The 19,681-nt window shown below is 37.5% G+C and overlaps 1 protein-coding gene across 13 annotated transcripts in view; it reads right to left on the minus strand.

Annotated features, from left to right (window-relative positions):
* Positions 1-19,681, minus strand: part of PLEKHA5 (pleckstrin homology domain containing A5) — a 178,608-nt gene that overhangs the window by 71,911 nt on the left and 87,016 nt on the right. For 12 of the 13 annotated variants that reach the window (XM_054217231.1, XM_054217178.1, XM_054217140.1 and 9 more), the window contains 2 exons: positions 2,620-2,703; positions 1,560-1,680 (listed from right to left, as the gene is read on the minus strand). In XM_054217231.1, the coding sequence (XP_054073206.1) occupies positions 1,560-1,680; positions 2,620-2,703 (205 nt within the window). Of the gene's footprint in view, positions 1-77; positions 1,438-1,559; positions 1,681-2,619; positions 2,704-19,681 lie in introns of those variants that run through there. The other variant, XM_054217222.1, reaches the window with a different exon arrangement.

The following is a 19,681-nucleotide window of genomic DNA, read 5'->3' on the forward strand; positions in this document are numbered from 1 at the left end:
AAAGTGTCATTAATCAATGAACGTAACAAAATTACAATAACCGGGCCATAGCACTCCCAGTTTCCACCTAGAACACTATGAAATAAACATGCTAAAGGGCATTTTAAAATTCTCTTTTGAAAGCAGAGTGTGAAAAAATATGATTGCAGAACACGTGCTCCTAAACTGTCATTTTTTCCTATGTTTAATCTGAGAGTGCTTCCTAGTTAGTTCATTTTCTGTGTAACTATTGCAATCTACATCACTATTACAACTCTAACAACACGGTATCTTGGGTTTTTTGTTTGCTTGGTTGTTTTAGGGCCTAGCTGGTTTTGGTTGTTTGGTTTTGTTGTTGTTTTGTTTTAAATTGACTTTCCTGTATGGACTTATACATATACTTTATAAGTTGTCTGTGACTTTTTTTTTGTTTACCCCCAGCAACATGGATAGACTAAGGCACTTTTCTCATTAAATAATAGTTTTCTAATGTAGGTCAAGGATATTGCCAGCCTGATGAGACACTTAAAACAACAAAAAAAGGTTTCCAAAACACACTTAAATAAATCTTACAATGTTTACTAACACATGGAAATTAAATTATTTTAATTCAAGTTTCTGAAATTAAGGAATTTGCACAGTTAAAACACATTCCAAAGTTTATTTTTCTCTTTCAGGCTGGATTAATCTGATGAAAAGCACCTCTCAGGGTTAAAGTTTTCAGTGACCAGCAAAAGTATGAGGCTTTTTTCCTTGTTTAAATGTTAATTGCTGGGTAGAAAAGATTACAGGGCTCTTGTCTGTCATCACTGATCAAAGTTGTTACTTTGGTGTCCTAGCAAACTTAAGGAAATTCTTAATTTCGTAGCAACTGTACTTTGCTTTTACAAAAACTGTCCAACAATTGAAAAAATGCATGCAGCAGCCTCATCAGGTGTATCCAATAACTTAAAGTAGATATAATTCAATCCCTCACCTCGATAAACACCTGGGCACTTATTTTCACCCTCTGAGAAGTTGGGTGAATGAAGAAAATGGGACACAAATTCAGGTGTGCTAGGAATCTCTACGACTTTTCCCAGGATTTTTTTCCTACTAAACCAGGACTTCTACTTCTGGTCCAATGACAGAAAATGATGTCATCTGCCTTTTTATTTTACCATAAGGTCACCTCACATCTCTCTTGTAACTACTTATATGAAATTCTCTGTATTTTACCTGGAGAAATATAGCCGATTGTTTGTAATTGAGCAATTTCCATAACAATGCTTACCCAGATGCCTGATCAGGCACTCAAGATTTTGCTCATTCACACTGATCGGAAAGGTCAGATTCTGTAAACAATTTAAGTATGTGCAAGTTATAAGATCTGAGATACCTGATAAAAATTACAGCTTTGGTGACAATTTGTTTCAGACACCTCAGTTTCCAAATTAAACACGAAAGCAGCCAAGTGTCCTGAAAAATATATATGCTTTGTTTCGCTTTTTCCATGGAATACTAATATATCACACTGTCTAGCACCTTGTGGAATAACTGAATGATTTTAATTTTAATTTAATTTCTACATAAAGACTTACTCTGCCCACAGGGCTCATCGGATGAGCAGCATAATCTGATGTCAGATTATAGTTAGTTGCTTCACATATCATGCTTATTGGTCGCTCCTTCTTTTCTTCAGATGTCATTGCTGCAGCAGTCCTGAAAATAGAATATATAATAGCACAAGAACATGCTGTGTGTGCAGACTGCTATTAAAAAGCACCCCTAGATGTATCCTAATACGGCCTGCGTCCTACTTTTTCAATTTGAAAGCAATTCACACTTCATTGCAAAGTTACCTCCACTGTGTTTAAAACTTAAATCTATTATAGATGAATTTTAAGACATTTTAAAATAGGATTTCTCTATTAGCGTAAGGTGTCAGTGGGAGGGGAAAAAGACAGGTATGAGCGTGAGATGGAAATGGGAAGAACTGCACTCCAAAGACCCCACATGGCTTTATCCCACTTCAGTGAGAATACGCACATTTGTGACATTTCACATGTTGCAGTTCTGCTGGTGGTGAGCAGGACACCAAATACCCAGCCACATATAGTATCTTAAGGTCACATATGACTTCCATGCATAGCTTATCATATTATCATGTATTCTACAAAACCAATGCAAAGACAGCAAAACCAAGTTGTTATCCAATGATTCAGAGAAAGTGGCCTAACTGGCCAAGAAAATAACCAATTGAGGAGAAACTATCAGGCAAAATGTGAGAAAGGCACACGATTGTCCCCAAGTGATTAAAAAATGTATGCCTTTTTGGAAGTTTATTGGATTATTATTTTACATATAGGTCGGTTGCTAACACTGCAGAATAAGTAAAGTGACAAGTAGAAATCACACTGCATAAACATAGTGCATTTCTATCATATGACTAATTTGGGCTATGCTTTTTAATCTTAAAAGGTATTTAGTATTAAATATTTCATACGACTTTAAAAAAGTTAAACAAGAAAAACTTTATACATGCTAGTCTGATTTGGAAAAAAATAAATTAAGTATTGCAATTAGCAAACACCGAATCTTACTTCAATATTAACAAGTTTTAAAACATGTATTTTATGGACTGAAACAGATGCCACTTACTGTTCATTCACAACAAAAATACAGTTGTCCTGTGATGGCTGTCCTGTTACTGGATGTTTGCAGGTTACTTTTCGTTCATTATGACTGCGGAAGAGAGATAGAAAAATTATTAGGTAACAATATATTTATTTTCCAACTGAAGTGTATAAATCCAGTACACCAAGTCTATCAGCCTAGCGAAAACAATTACGAATATTTCATTACAGCATATAAGAATGTATGCGTATACACACAAACACATATATGTATGTATAAAAACCTAACAAAAAGGGTGATAAGCAAGTATTAAAGAATCTTCATTAATACTCTGGAAAGAGATGGAAACATTGGCACTGGGTTGGTACTAGTTTTGAATTTAAAAACGAGAGCAGTAAGAGTGTTCCTAGTCCATATATGATCACCAATTATTCACTTCAGCTAAGTCTTTATATATGAAATAGGATTTCAGCTAGACAGGGACAAGTTAAACACAAATACTCTGTAAGGGGAGACTACCGTAAAAGCAATTGTCTTCTAGCTCAGAACATGAAGTTACTAGTTTAAAATTTTCCGATAATATCGATAAATATTCAGTGATTGGAAAACTGTTGCAATCGCAGTTCCACTTTCTTTTGCTGGTGATTTTTTTAATTCCAAGTGCTACTCCCCTGCAGCGATCTTGGGATACCTTCAAGTAGCAGGGAGCCTGCCGGCTGAGGGCTTCACCCTCATCAGTGCAAAGCACTCACTTTGCAATATCTCGTTTCCCTGAACTGCAGGTGTTGCTACATCACAGCAGCTCCCACAATTTATGAGAAATTGCCAAAATTCAACAACTACCAGCTGCTGCCACTCAAGAAGGAAATGGTTTGACTTGAGCCCTCCAGCCCTAGAGGGGAAGGAAGAGAAGAGGTGGAGTTGCCTTTACTGTCTACCAGATACGTCCATCAGCTGACGGTTATATCTCGTCCCTGCACAAGACCAGGGCTTCTCTACCCCCAGCTTCCATGCAAGCAGCAGGGTCTCACACCCAAAAGCGTGGAGCTGGCACAGCAGCAAGACTGTGCAACCACGAGAGGCGAGGGTGGCTGAAGCGCAGTCATCCCCTCTGAACTCTCTGGCCCCGACACATAGGAAAGAGAGCCGGAAAGGTGCACTGACGAAATTTAAACCTGGTTCAGCAATTAAAAAACACACAAGCAGGAATAAGACTAAGAAAAGGCAATGAGTATATAATGGAGATGCTTTGTTTGGATATAAGCCACGTGCTTCAAAACAAACTCACCTCTTGTTTTTAACGCTTTAATATTTATAACCAAAGAAGTATAGAATGCAAAAAAACCCCAGTATCTGAAATCAGCACTGTAAATCATGAAGAAAATAATTCCATTTGATAGTGTTTACTTTTGCAAAGAATATGTGATGACAATCTTTTTCATGTAAGGTATCTTATATAATACTATGCCTTTCTTATCATAAGTTCAGCCCTGAAAAATACTCTTGGACATAGAACAAACCTGGACACACAAAAAAAATGCGCTTTAAGTTGCAAGAGGTGCAGAACAACAAAAGTTTTGAATGGCACTTTATACTGAACACCTACTTCTTTTATTGCCAATTTATTTAACCTTCTTAGCTTTCAAAACTGTGTAGCACAGTTCATCTTGCAAATGTTATACTCTCTACCCCTCCCGTTTCTTAAAACAAGAGTAACTTAACAAGACTCTCTTAATGTTCCCCAGGTTTCTTGAAAATTCCTTTGGATCATAACATTTTGCAATTATGATGCATTATTGATTAAAAGTTACCTCCAAACAAAAGCCTAATAAAATATTTACACTATTTTCATGGTCAATGGATAGCTCGATAAATCTGCATAAACCCAAAGCACGAGTTTAGAAAGACAGCACAATTCTTTGCATTTTCATTACTTGGTTTCTAAAAACCTACTAATACCTAAATGGGTAGGCATGTTATGGAGCTTAACTCATGAGCTAGCAAACGCTGGTATGTTATCTTCACACTAAATTCAGCAGAATTCTCAGTTTAGCTTCTGAAGAAGCTTCTGTTGCAGAAATGCATCCATTACAACGAGGGGATAGAAAAGAGACAACCTGAGTAGCCTGTGCCATTCCTAATTGCCACAATCCTACGATGCCTTTCAAGTGAAAATGGCCCAGATCGAAGAGAATTAAAGGTCGAAACACCCTGCGGGGGTTTTTGTGATTCCTCTTTTTCTTCGCTTCCAAAAACTTTCTTTTTGTTACCACCGACATTTCAGAAACTCTCACGCCAAACTGAAAAAAAAAAATAAAGATCACGGAGATGAGCTGGCACTCCGCAAGCTTTGCCAAAATGCTGCCATCTCGTTCATGTTAAACCTTGACAGCTGGCTACCAGCTCACATCCAGAATTGTCGAAATAAATGGATCAGGACTTCCTCTCAAGAACCATCAACACTCAGGACCGCTACAGAGGAGACGCATCCCATGTTTTTTGTGTGAGTGCACCCGGCTCACACTGACAGCGGAGGTGGCCACACTCAATCGTCAAGGGGCGGTCACGCAAACCCAGGAGGGAAAGCAGGAACAGGGAAGAGAAGAGGAGAAAGAGAAGAGGAAGCACTGACACAAACCTGTTCAAGAACATTTTGTTTCAGGCTTGAGTCATGCATCAAGTCTGTATTCCAAAAATATCAAAAATGGTTTTGGACAGTTTTCCTTTCCACTCACACTGATGTTAAGATGTACAGAGGTGTAGCTGACGTTCCATAAAAAAGGCAAAAACATATTGTAGACATGAAACACTCTCCTGTGGGATACACAATACTTTCTTATTAACATTTGAGAGACCTTTATAGTCACTTCCTTCTAAAAAGGCGAGGCAAACGAAGAATGATCTTTTCTCTTTCTTCAGCTTAGTCACAAGTGAAATCTTATGAGCGAACACTGGAAATTCAGCTTCTACAACCAAGAAGTGTGACAACTGCAAATATGTCTAACTGGATGAATAGATTTTAAATACTTCCATCTGAAAACTTTTTCATTACTCATCTGAATTATTGCATTTTTGGCATTAACTTAGCTGATATTTTGACAAGACTCCTCAAAATACTTGCATAAGGTGTAGAGTAGCTTGCTAATTAATTATTGTCACAACCCTCCCACATAACACCAGGTTAAGGCATTTGTTTTAAACTCGATCTTGCACACTACAGACAGCTTCATTAAAACCAAGCTACCATTTGATATTCACAATCTTCAACATCTGATTTAGACAGTTGTTCAGTTATCCATGAATTTCCAGGTCCACACACACGCTTAGCATTTCAGTTATTACACTAGAATAATACATATCAATAAATCTCAGGGGAAATAAAGCAAAAATAGGGTTTTTTTTACTGAGAACTCTAATTTCAATTTTATACAAACTCCAGTGTGTAACTCAGAGTTTCAACTCTGCATATTTATGTGTCTGTACTTTTATTATGTGGTAAAAAGTGATTCACTCTGACACAGGCAGCTAGAAGCCAGTGTGTTAACTTTTTGCTTATACAGAGATACAGCCTCCAAGAGGCATATGGAAACAACACTCTTCCTTCTCTCTCCAATCAATTTTTCATATCAACATGTTTTGAGAGCACAGGGTAACTGTGCACACACTGTTGCACTTACACTGAAGGATATAACTGACCCTTACTATTTTAGCATCCATAGTTAGGTTGTATTAAATGGCATCCTAAACACTAGAGCCAAAGAGCAAAAAAATACCTGTGTATTTTATTAGGATTCATGAGCATACTCTCCAAATTCGGTATGTGGTATGAACTATTCCTCATTAATATTTGCCACTGGGATGTGTTGAGCTCCAGAAACAGGCACAGCTGACTAAGATGACATGAGAGAGCAGCATTTCAATGCAAAATAAAACATAGTTCTTGCAAGTATCAAGATAATATTCTGTTCTTGATTCCAGTAGTGGCCTGGGACAATGTCCTGCTATAAAAGGATCAAAACCAAACCAAAACAAGCCAGCAGTAAATAAACAACAAAAAAACAACCCATAAAACAAAACCCTAACCACACCAAAACAGTTCACGCAGGGACAAGTTCCATTTTTAGCCACCTCAGTGCAAGACAACTGATACCAACTTAACAGCACCATATTACTCCAGAATATTTAAACAACTTCCCAATCCTTTCCTCTGAACACTGCAAGCTTTGGCGTCATTTAGCATGGACAAGCCCTCAGAGCAAAAGGATTTATCCTGTTCAGGTTAGAAGTTGACAGCAACCTTGAATCTGACTCATGTTATTTGCCTTCTTATCCTCTCTCTTTCTCCTTTCCATCCCCGGAGACCCTTAATCTTTTTAGAAGACAGGATTATTTTACTTATTTTCACCAATGCTAGACACGTTCAAAAAGCCTTGTTGTGTAGTTTTAATCTACTCACTAAATGTACAGTCAACAGCAATCATTTTGATGGCCAAATATGATCCAAGGACTAGTAAAAAAAAGCCCTCAAATATGTCGTTCAAACATATTATTCTATTTGTAAATAGCAACAGAATGCATAATTCCAGGAGCAGCACTTGCCAACAGAAGTCCTGCATAAGCAGGATTGTTTGTTTATTTTAATTTTATCTTGTGTTTTACAGGACTGCTGACCCCAAAGTGCCGTGTACCAGTATTTTGTTCTAACACACACCACTGCAAAATTAGCAAAATCAAAATTCCATCAAGTTTTGCCATTTTGAAATGGCTATAATCTTTAACAGTACCAGGATTTTTTTTGTATAGGGAATAAATTCAGATAACACCAGTTGAAATGGAAACAAAGAGAGAAATGTAATCCAGTTGTACAGGAGGATGCACACAATTAAAAATTAAGGGTTTGACCATCTTTCCTCTGGAACAGAGCAGTTTACTCAGAAGTGGCACAGAAGATCAAAGTAGTAGGGTGGGGACAGTTGGTTTGGGGTCTCTCCATTGTATGATTTGGTTGAGTTCCCTTTCCTCCCAAAAAAAATGAGCCGGGCCAGAACTCCCAAAGGCACATCTGGTTTGCTCCCACTAAAATTAAAACTAGATGCCACTTCAAAGCTTCTCTCATGCCCTCTCTTTGTAGACTTTATTTATGTGTTCCCAAATGCTAAGGCCTCATTTGCTCATTCTCATCGTGACCATCAAAGCAAAGGCTGAGTTCTACTGCGCTGAAAGAATACAAACAAAATCATAAACCAGGACACAACTTTCAACACGCCTCTTTATCTTCAATTTAGAAAGACTGTTCCTTTTGACAAGTCAATACTGAAGAACACATTTCAGAAGAATGCTACACCAAGTATCTGCCTCCTAACATTTTTTCTACATCTTAGATAAGATTCACAGTCTGACAATCTAATTTCTACTCTGCAAACATGCAATCCCTATGTGTCACATGTTTACTCAGAGTACATAGGGATATTTCACATAAGAAACAGTTTTATACATTTTTCATACATGCTTCATGACAAAAATATTTTAAAAGATTACAGATAAGGTAAGAAGGCAAAAATTACCAGAGCAATAAAGTTTTATTCTCTACATTAATGTTAAATCTTTGCACTGACATTTATAGATAAGTTTCAACTAGAGACAAACATAAGGCAAGTCTAGGCCAGATTTACTCTGCTTCTGTGAAGCATTTCATTCCTGAACCAGGGGAAAAAAAAAATAAAACAAAAAAATCACATCAGCATTTTTTACCTTGTGTGCTTGTTTTCTAGCATAAGACTGTCTCATTTCTAATTGAAATAAATGCAGTAACTTACAGTTATCTAACAAGAAGTTGTCTGAATTTGGAAAAAATTTAAGTAAATGCAGTCCCTACACAACTGTTAGCAAGGATGTGGTCTGTGGCTATACCAACTCTTCTATTTTACTAAATCTGCAATGGCACACTGTACGGAAAATAGCACATGCAAGCACTTTTTTGTCAGCCCTATCATACCCTACAATTACAAGCCTTTTTTCAATTAAGCTTTTTAAACAACAACTTTGGAAACCAGGCTGCACGGCTCCACTGGAAAACATATGAGTATGGCAACTTAACATCAGGGAGTCTGAACAAAAGAGGGTGTAAAGAGACAGCAAGTTTCAAAGCAAAGCGCTGACAGACCTGTATAACATCACACATGCTGCTAAGAGCGAAGTGTTTATAATCCTTTGTGTGTGCACACGCTTGGAAGGTGCGTAACAAAATTCTACTGGTTTTCTTGGCAGACAATGCAACACCTAAACTATAGTTGCTGCAGACATCATTTTTTGGGTCTACTATGAGTCTATTTTTTCAGGCAACATGTCAATTCTGTAGACTTCCCTTTTAAGCCCTCTTTAGTTAGTTATGCGAGTTTTGGTATCCTTGCTGCTGCTGTAATGGAAAAACACCTGGAAATTTCTATACAACTGACTGTACTCCAGCTTTTCATTTATTATTGATAATACATACTCTCCTGAAACTGTAAACCTTTCTTTCAGTGGGACCATTCTAAAACCAGATTTATATTCCAACGAAAACATTTATGTAAAAACAAAGCATTTTCTCGCTTGAACAGATATGATTAACATGTTCTCATGACATACTTGCAATGTAAAACTGCAAGTTTATGTAATTAGGTGCAAATATTAAAAACTCTTTCAAAATGCTAGGATTAAATACTTCATAAAATAGCATATACTGTATTGCAGATTGAGAAGCTTTTAATAAGTAACTGTTCTTTCCAATCAAGCACTGCATTTTTCAGAAAAATAAAGTGTATTCATTTTTCCCAAAACTTTGTGGGAGGGTGTCTTTTACTCTGTAGATAAAATATTTGGGAATTTGTAAGACACTGAGGCTTGGTAAAGGCCACAAAAGCCACACGCCTTTGAACAGAAGCGCGGCAATTTGTGAGATGTACTTGCCATGCGTCATCAATTTATATAACATTTCACTACATACATTTTAATCCCTGGGCATAGTTTCTAATATAGACCCTTGATAGTCCCTTGATAATAGCACTGCAGATGAAGAAATTTTTCAATTCTGTAAGTATTAGTCTGTAGTAGAAATGACTAATACACTGTTTGCTGTTTGAGATAAGCTTGAGAAAATAGTTAGGTGGGTGTTTGAATCTGTAAGCCTCGTATTTCACAGCTGAAATCCAAGCCTCATCCCTTAATGGTTAACTACGTGGAAAGCTTCCAAGAACTAGAGTAATGTAACAATTCTGAAGTGAAAACCCACAATCTGTTTCCTAAAGAAAAATGGGATTTGGAGTAGCATGGTTCAGCCAGGTGGCTTGTGGAACAGAAGCAGCACTGGATGCTCCAATCTGGCCGCTACCGCCTCTTCCTATTGAAGAGTGACATCAGATGCCTGATCAGCGATTGCTGCCCAAAAGCTCGCTTCCCTGACGCTGGAGGGATGCTGCAGCCTCTCCTAGAGAGGATGGAAAAAGTAAAAACTAACTTGTGAAGTGGGCATCAAAAAGCCACAGTCAGCAGCTGTTCTGATAAGAACAAGCTCTCTGCTGCTGAAGCTAGACCACTCAGATTATCAGACTAATGAACTTGCTGAGTTTCACTAAAATGAGTTAATTAGGACCAATTAATTGATATTTTCTTACACATACGATGTTAAAAGGTTTTCAGAACCGGAAACAAACCTGACTTGAACTTAGAAGGAACAAATGCACTTAAGGCTGCGTAACAGCACAATCACAGTTGCACCAAACTGCCTGGAGCAATTCATCACACCAAGTAAATTAGAGAGAATTCAGTTGTCTTAGTCACCCTCCACAACGCTAAGCATCAATTTCAGTAAGAACTTTTAGCAAATGCTTTGACAGCTGCATAACAACTTTAAATGTTTTTAAAGCTCACTAGACAGAAAATTATCTCCAACATGTATCGCTAAGCTCACTTCTGCAAGCCTTGGCCTTTGTAAATTTATTACAGTGTCAGAAGCGTAAGTGAAATGTGCTCTTGAGCAAGTGTTAGAAGTATGAACTCAAAAGGCAATTTTGACTTGTGCTTCCATTTCATTGTATGAAATCTAGAGACATACTCTAGTAACAGTTCCTTTTACCAACTTTTACATGGTTTTGAATAATTATGTTTTGAAAAAGAATTGCTAAAGGTAACTACAAGAAAAGCGAATGCAGACAAATTAAGCAGCTAAATACCTACATATGTATATATATATATTTAAATACGTTAATATATGGCCTATGCAAAAAAATAATCTTGCTGTTAAAAGCATCTCCAACTGAAGTCTGACTTGGGTCAGACTTCTCTGCAAGCTCACTTGGTTTCAAGACGACAAGACGTCTTCAATTAGCATACTCTGAAAAAAGTGAAAGCCATGCTGCAAAATTTTCATTCGGCTTGAAGAGCCTGCATTACTGTCACCTCTCTGCACCTCTCAAGCAACGAAAACCTTGACTGTCCTGTCACTCAATCCAGCCCCCTCTCCACTTCAAGTTCAAAAGGGAGCTCAAAGGATTCCGTCATCAGAGGACATTGAAAAAAATAGAAAACTTTGTGTTTCATTCGGAAGCAACTGTGCATTTGCTAACAAGAACAATAAATCCTACAAGCACTTACTCACCTCAGTTTTTTCAACCAGTTTGGATCATTCTCAAATACAGAACAAGTGCTTGAGAACAGCCAGCCAATTCCCCTTCACAAAATCTAGGTATTTAGTAAATTGCTATAGTTACGCCCTATTTATAGTTCTCGTACTAATAATCTGTTTTGCCCCAGATTTTCACCATATTGTGTGGGGTTTGGGTGTTGCAGGGTTTTTTTTGCTTAAGGTGTAGACAAAAGAGCACACTTATGAATATACATTCATTATCTGTTGCATGACTCTTCCATTTTCAATATTTAGTTCTCAAAAGCCTTGTCTCTGCCTCTCCTTCTCTCCCAGTTAACAAACCAGAGGGCCACAAAATGATTGACTGTGCACGTAACTCCCAACTTTCCACTCTTTTTGTGCAATGATTCCAGTGCTTTCACTGTCATGCTTTTTTCCTCTCCCTACTTTCCACTCCTGAATAACAGCACACAATTACCTATTACTGAAATAACCCCAATTTTGTGGATTCTCATTCTCTCAAAACTCACATTTCACTTTGCTTCGATTGTTGGTCTCCTTAGATCTCACCTGTCAATTATCTTCACTCAAGACTACTTGCTGGTTTGTTAAAAGATATGACTTGCTTCGTTGTTTTTTTGGTTTTTTTTTTTGTTTTTTTTTTACTCCTGTATCATATAACTCAGAATCTTGTTTAGTTTAGTCTCAAGGTACTTATCGCAGTGACATCCTTTAAAGAATAATTGAAGGAGTTATAGCAAAATTCAATTGTTCAATTAAACTCCTGCTGTAGAACTGCACAGAAGTAAGGCTGCTTAATTTTATTGAGTTACAAATGCAATAATATATAAAAATATATATGTTAAAAATATAATTTCAGTAAATTATTACCTCAAATTCAACAGCGGACTTTCAAGAGACATTTGGTGAAACCACACTATATTGCTTCAAAAATCCAGCTAAGCACATCAGGATCAAAATCTGATATGCAGTAACAGTAGTAGTTAAACACCTTATTTCTCTTAAGAATTTTCTACCTTTGCCAGATTTCTGGGGATATCTTTCCCTTATCCCATCTGCTAGTATTTATGATTGGTCTGTTTTGGATTTAGTTTTGTTTGTTTGTTTGGGTTTTTTTAAAGATTATATGAATCACAGCATTAGCAAATCCCTTTTTTTTTATATTAGCCAAGGTTACACTGAAGTGTAACAACATAACACTGACTTCAGATACCTAAATGACTTCAATGATTTCTTGATCCCTTTCCCAATGCCTTAGGAGTTGGCATACTTCCACAATCACACCTCTAGTAAACAGCCATTTTTATTAAATAACAATCTATTAATAACCCAGTAGAACTTTTAAAAGAAAGCCATGCTTATCAAGCTCTTGTATTAGAATATACTAGGTCGTAACTAGACATTTCCTCAGTCTGCTGAGAGAGGAAGATGGTCTGGCAAGCTTCTGCAGAGTAAATGCTTTATCATCTGGGAAATGCTTAGAAGTATTTCTTTAAACAATTTGACAGAAAAAAGCAGCCAAAATGCTGGTGCATCCACTTGTGCATCAGTTTTCATTATGGTACCAATTCAGACACATCCTGTATTTCAGGCTTTTCTCACAATAGATCCTATTTTGCAGGAAAATAAGGGTAGACACTGAAATTTATAAAAACAATTATTTTATAAATGAACAGTCACCACTAACACTTTAATCGTTGGCCTTCTTAAAGCCATTGTAAGGATTTAATTGAATAATCTTGGTGGTCCACTGATAGAGCATATGCAAATATGTGCACCAGACCCCAGAGGATAATTAATTGAAGCTTACACTGTGTGTGGGCCTGCATTCATCTCAGACAAAAGAGTACAAACTCTATGAAACATATTCATTGCTTATGACGTAAAGTTCAAGTACAGAGACACACGGGGCATAAAGCATGGCACTGAACTGGAACGCTGAACGTCTCAGCTGTCACCTCCGAGGTCCGAGGGCACAGCTCAGCCCTGCGCAGCTCTCTTGTTTGAGTCCATTCGGGTTCAGCTTCAGGAGCTGATCATTTCAGAAAAATAACAATATTTTTGCCTTAGAAGAACGGCAGCAAGTTGTTTTAGAAGGCTCTAAAATACTGAAACATTAGCAACAAATAAAATTGGTTTGGGATTTGTCTGAAATCACAAATGGATCAGAAATTCTCTCAGGATTTTCTCTGCACCCATCCTTTAAAAATCTATATTGTTTTCTTCTAACATCCATACTTAATGTTCATGTTTGAACTTAATGTTCGTTTCCTCATATTTCACATTAGAGATCCTGAAGAAGATACAACACATTTTAATCTAGAGGTGTGAATGCCAGTCAGGCTTGTGGGAACCCTGGAGAACTGACGTAACTGCAAAGAAGCCACATTTCCTCTCTTTTCTCTGGTTTTAAATTCATCATTCCCTACTATTCTTTGTCTTGTTAGCTTCAAGTATTTCTAAAACTTAGCCAGGCCTCAGCACTTCAGCAAATACTGCTTTTCAGAAAAAACGCCGTAATAATATTAACCACAAAAAAATACCGAAGGGTTTAAGTATCACATTTCGATATGTTAATTCCTCTCACACCTTCCTCTTAAACATCGGCACAAGTCATTACCAGGGAGAGAAAGCCAGGCCAGATGGACCCACTGTCTGATCTGCCGCGCCATGGCTCTTATGCTCCTATGGCGAGGTTAACTCGATTGTCAGAGTTAAGTGACGGTCTACGCCTAATTGTTGGTGCTAAGAATACCTGTCAGCAATTCGCAAAAACAGCCCTGTGAAGCATTGAATCTATCTTCCATGCTGTTTAATGCTATTAGTCTACAGTCTTAATTCCTTGCTTTGATTCATACGATAAAAAAAAAAAAAAAAAAAATCATCAATGGAAGCCCACAGTTTTATGCAACAAGGGCTGAGAAATATGTCATGGAAACAGGCAGAGACAAATTATGGCTACGAACTGGAGACTGGCGCCCTCCCTCTGTTACCAGGCACAGACTGGAATGGGGGGAGCATTTAGAGGCAGTGGTCTAAAGGAAAACGTCCAAGGTCAGACAGCAGGTGATTAGTCAGGTTCATACCAAAAACTGCAGGAAAAAAAAATAAATGAACTCTCTGTCATCTACAGTTTTGGCTTGCTTTATCTTGATCTGTTATTACAGGCATCATCACAACTGGCAGGAGCCCCAGATACTGGAATATCTTTCTGTTAGTTCAGAATGCACACAGAAAAAGTTAGTAACATTATGATAGTGCTATCAAATGTCGTCATCTAATACTCAAGATTCATAGCCGTGTAGAATCTTTTACATCATTCCAACACCTTCCCCCAAATGATCTCAAAACCGCCAACTTAGTTAAAAAAAGAATACAAAAAAGAAAAAGCAGTTAAAAGGATAATTCCACATAAAGATTATTCACGCTAAAAATCATAATGATAAAATCCATACATACAAATAGCAAAAAAAAGCAAGTTAACCCGAACACAACATTAAGTACTATTTCCTTTATGTAGCGTTTTAGCTACTTTTTCCCATCTCAATGCTAAGTTTTGCATATAAAATAAGTGAACACTACAATTCAGACAGACTGCAGAAGTACTAGCAACAATTTATGACAACTTCAGCAACACTTACTCATTATTAGGTAAGGAAGTGGAATACATTAAGAGTAACTACAATATTCTTTCTCTATAGATTAAAGCAATTTAGCCCTTTTAAATAAAAAAAATAATAATTCTGATGGATAAATACAAATGAATTATTTTAGGTATTTTCTTTTAGGAAATGGTTGCCCTATATTGAAAAAAAGATTACTTTTTAGAATGTGTTTAAATGCATACAGTCAGGTATTTTAAAAGATGAATTGGCCAAAATAAGTACCGTAAGAACAAGGTCATTTAGACAGGCTATATCATTATTCAACTTGCCAGATGAAATTTTAGCACCCCATCTGATCAAGAGTTTACATCCACCACCCAGTGCTTATCTGCAGACTGTCAATCACTTTGATGCCTGTTGGTCTCGTATAATCAAACCATTGGCTCTAGATGTTCGGAAATATCCATTTGACAAAAGTATTTCTTGGCTGCTTCCCCTTGTATTTTCACATCTTCAGCTTCAACACCTACACAGATTGTTCTGCATTACCCATTTCTTTCATAAATGCAAAGAACAACTACAGTTTATTTACAAAATGAACTGTCAGCAGATTTGATGGCTACGCAGGAAACATACACGGCAAAAAATATTATAATTTATCTTCTTAGTCTTACATCCTGACCCTCACAACTATATCCTTATCCCACCATACAACTGAAATAACACTTAATTTTTATTTAAAATTATTGCTGACCCAGCAACATGTACCCCTTCAGAAAAAACACACACCAGGTTGTCTCTTCCAATTACAACCATAGGTTAACCGCAGCAGCAGAAAAAACTGCAGGACGATACCTCCTCTTGAACAAACGTGATGCTTCCGATGACCTTGCCAGCATTTTCTGACATTAAATTCATACCTCCGTGAGAGCCAGAAGCTGGGAGCTGTTTTCTTTCACAGGTGTTTTTTTCAAGCTGTTGTGAGACTCCAAGCTGCTGGAGCCGTGACATGCCATTCAAAGCCTACATGCAAGCCATCTTTGGCCAACTCTGGTAGGCTGCTCTCTCACATATTGAGTAACAAAATGCTAGGAGCATTGGTGACAACTTCTTGAGTTTTAATCCCAACAGCTAGAATTTTCTGATGTGAAGCATGCAGACTCACACCCGCCAGAGACCACTGAAATTAATGTAAGGCAGGGGCAGCTGTAGCATTGAAGTATTTTGATGTTGCATACAAAATACAGCACACAACCTGCAACTGGGATAGAAGCAGCACGCCTTCGGCCTTCAGTGCCACAGTAAGGCAGGTACATACGTGGCTGCTGCATTGGAACTGCATGTGCCTGGCCCACCCGAAAGACTGAGACAGCTGTAGTCTGCGGAGGCATGCTCTGTGTACAGGTCCACTTCTTTTGCTTGAAGCCAGGGCTTGAGGCTACCCTCTTACAACTGGCTTTGAGAAAAAGGCTAGCTGCTCTAAAATGACAAGTCCGCTCCACCCTTTGCTCCTGCACACCAGTGCTCAAGCAGTCACCTAGTGATCCGGTTCACCCAACTGAAAATTAATCATTTGTCATGGCAAGAACCTTCCTGCAGGCTCACAGCACAGCGAGGGGAGATGGAACTGGCCTTTTTGACAACAGCTGACCTTTGCATTGGTGTAACTACATCCTCAAGCTGGAAAAAGTGATGCTTTTAATATTGGAGCAGTTCATCTGCACTAGATATTTCTAAGACTGTAACTATATGGTAATGAAAAAAATCCTTCATTTCATAAAGAAACACTTTATGTAAAAACGACAAATCAGTTTCTTTCATTTGTGTCAGAGCAAGAGGTCAGGGACAAACACACACCTGGATGGCAGACATCACACTCAGTGTCAAAGTCATTTCAGTGGAATTTTTAAATGACAAAGAAAATCCAATACCACCCTCTGTATTGGGTAGGAACACTATCTTCTATCAGCTTCTTTAGGAACTTGTTTAATTTTTTCTTATGTTGAATCTAGCTTTAGAAAGAATTTTAAAGGACTAGTAAAATCCTACCCAAGAAGATAAATTATCTGCAGTTTACCATATGGAGTATTACTCATTTCTCCTTTTACCACTAGAAAACACGAACATAAGGAAGAGATTTGTGAGGCAATGAACTGTCATACGAAACCCAGAAGTGAAAACTCCTTCCCTCTTTTTTTTTTTTTTTTTTTTCTTTCTGGATTACACATTCTATCAGAATAGCAGATTTTAGGCTACATTTCAAGACTATAAAACATAGTATTTGTAAAAAAAGATATTTTTACAGTATCTCTCACCTTATGCAACATTTCCAGAATCAGAAATTTTAGAGATATTCCAGACCTATAAAGTAACCATGCTATGCAGAATTTTTATAGATCGCCAGCTACTCAATACAGTTCTACATATAACGTACCTTCTGACATTAAATTGCTTCAGAATGATTTTCTTCCTGTATCCACAATTTCCTAGCACTCTTTATGGGTATCCAGCATCTACATGGGTGTACCCCCTCTCTTAGCTATGAAGTGTGAGAGTTTTGAAATATATTTAGGGCCATCAAGGTCTATAGTAGCAGAACACTACCATTGTTACAAAAAAAAAAAAAACCCTAGATGTTACACTAAAATGACCCCTGTTCCTCCTGGCAGAAGAGAGCATTGTTCACTTGTTTGTTTGCTTTAAACCCAGATTCATGGTACACACTAAAGATTCAGGCACAGCGTAGATCACAGAACAGGCACCACAGACCAGCTCTAACTCCTTTTATTGTGTAAGTCTGCTCTGACCAACACAGCAATGAAACCTCTCAAACAGGCTACTGTCTAGAGCTGTATGTACACTAATGTTACTCATTAATGGTGGACATTGCAATAAAAATGTCACTTAAAGACACAACTTTTGAAAACCTTTCTGCATCATGTTTAAGACTGACCATTCAATAAGAATTGAGAGATCACAAAGCAACACCAACTTTAAAGACAGCAACTCCACAACCCAGGTCTTCACTGAGTAGAATCAACTACTATTTGTGAATATTAATTCTCCTTCCATCCCATCTGAGTCTCATAAAGCAAAGGTCAGGAATTTTAACAGTGTAAGGTTGGGGGGGTGGGGGGGAAGTTGGGGGAAGGACAATTCACCAACAATTGCTCATTCCACATGAAAAATGGGTACAAAATTAACTCTTGCATGTTGAAAACTAAATGCCACTTGAATAACTCTTCTGTGGTGCATGAGTGTAGGGAGCTGGGCCGTGTTATTGCCTTAGGCTGGGAAGTTTCCAGATGTTCGTCGACTACAGGCTATGCTAACACTCAATTTGCTCCTGTTCCCTGGCTGCCTCAGGCAGGGAGTCTGAAAATGCTCTGCCAACTACAAGTCAGCAAAAAAGCTTGCCATGGTCTCCTCCCTCTTCATGCTCTTTGCCTGGTGGATAACTGAGGCAAAAACATCCAGACCAAACAATTCAACCTACTTAATGCGTTTTAAAGGAGCAGAAAATGTACAAGCCAAATTAAATATTGGTAGATCAGCTTCAGAAAAAATTTATTTTCTCTTTTTCTTGGATAGTTCCAACCCTGAAAATGATTGGCATTGCTACATAGCTAAGTTTTTAATGATTTAATGCTAAGTTAGAAGTTTGATCCCATAGTACGTGTTTTATAGAAGCAAACACGGTCTTCACAAAATAAGCATTTTCAGTATTTTGCAAAAAAGGAACATTCAAGAAGATGAAAACAGACCAATGTAGGAGGCAAATCAAATAAAATGTTAGGCCAAGCAATAAATTCATCAGCTTCACCAAAAGCAAGTGTGAACAAGTGGTAATACCTCGCGATGAATGTTGTTCATACTTTTCCTCATTAGGCAGAAGATATTTGAGGTAAAGAATTTGTCCAATGATCATTGCTCTAAACTATTTCAATCCTCAGGTAAAATCAGAAATTCACCCCTTCCTCTCTCCACCCCCCAAAATAAACACCACACCTCAAGCTTTTGAAAAATTCTGGCAGAAATGACAGCTTTCACTCTATTCACGAAGGAAATTTTTTTCTAATGACAGATAAGGGAAAATACAGATCACACTGAATGTTCACCGTTTGTGTTCCTTTAGGGATCATATTATTTAGATTAAATAGGAGTTTCAATACTAGAAGAAACATATTTAACCCCCCTTCCTGCCCCCCTCTCTCCCAATAAAGTAAGCAGACTGATACAACTAGCTCAATTTAGAAGCAAAGCCAGAATTTTCTTTCAGTCACTTGGCTTGGTGACATATACCTTTAAATACATCAATATATTCCTCTTTTAGTTTATATTAGGTAGCCACATTTCAATCAAGATATACTTTAAGTTTTAAAAACACTTGCTTATATTTAAACTGTACCCTTTTCTCCTTTAAAAAAACCTAATCCTGCAAGAGAATGGGAAACTTAAGAGCAAGACCGTTCCTCCTATAGGTAGGAAAAATTAACTGGAAAATTCCAGCCAACACCACACAAACTCACACTAATTCTGGCTCTATTCAGTTAACCAACAAACCCAGAAAGTTTCATATTAACAATTATGTGATAAAGCTAACTGATGTAATAAGTATCTTTAGACCTACATTTCAGAACGGCCTCTCTCATTCCACTCCCCCCCTCCCCCTTTTTTTTTGCCTGGCAAGGATTTAAGCAACTTATCCTGATTAATTTAAAAGTATAGTTACATGGGGTTTGTTTGGTAAAGAAAAGCAGCGAATTAGAAGTTTATGCACAATCCTAAATTCCAGTCAACAGAACAGGAAAATAGCTATTTGTGTCATTCAACTAAC

This window comes from Rissa tridactyla, chromosome 1 (assembly GCF_028500815.1).
Source record: "Rissa tridactyla isolate bRisTri1 chromosome 1, bRisTri1.patW.cur.20221130, whole genome shotgun sequence".
In the NCBI taxonomy this organism is placed as follows: Eukaryota; Metazoa; Chordata; class Aves; order Charadriiformes; family Laridae; genus Rissa; species Rissa tridactyla.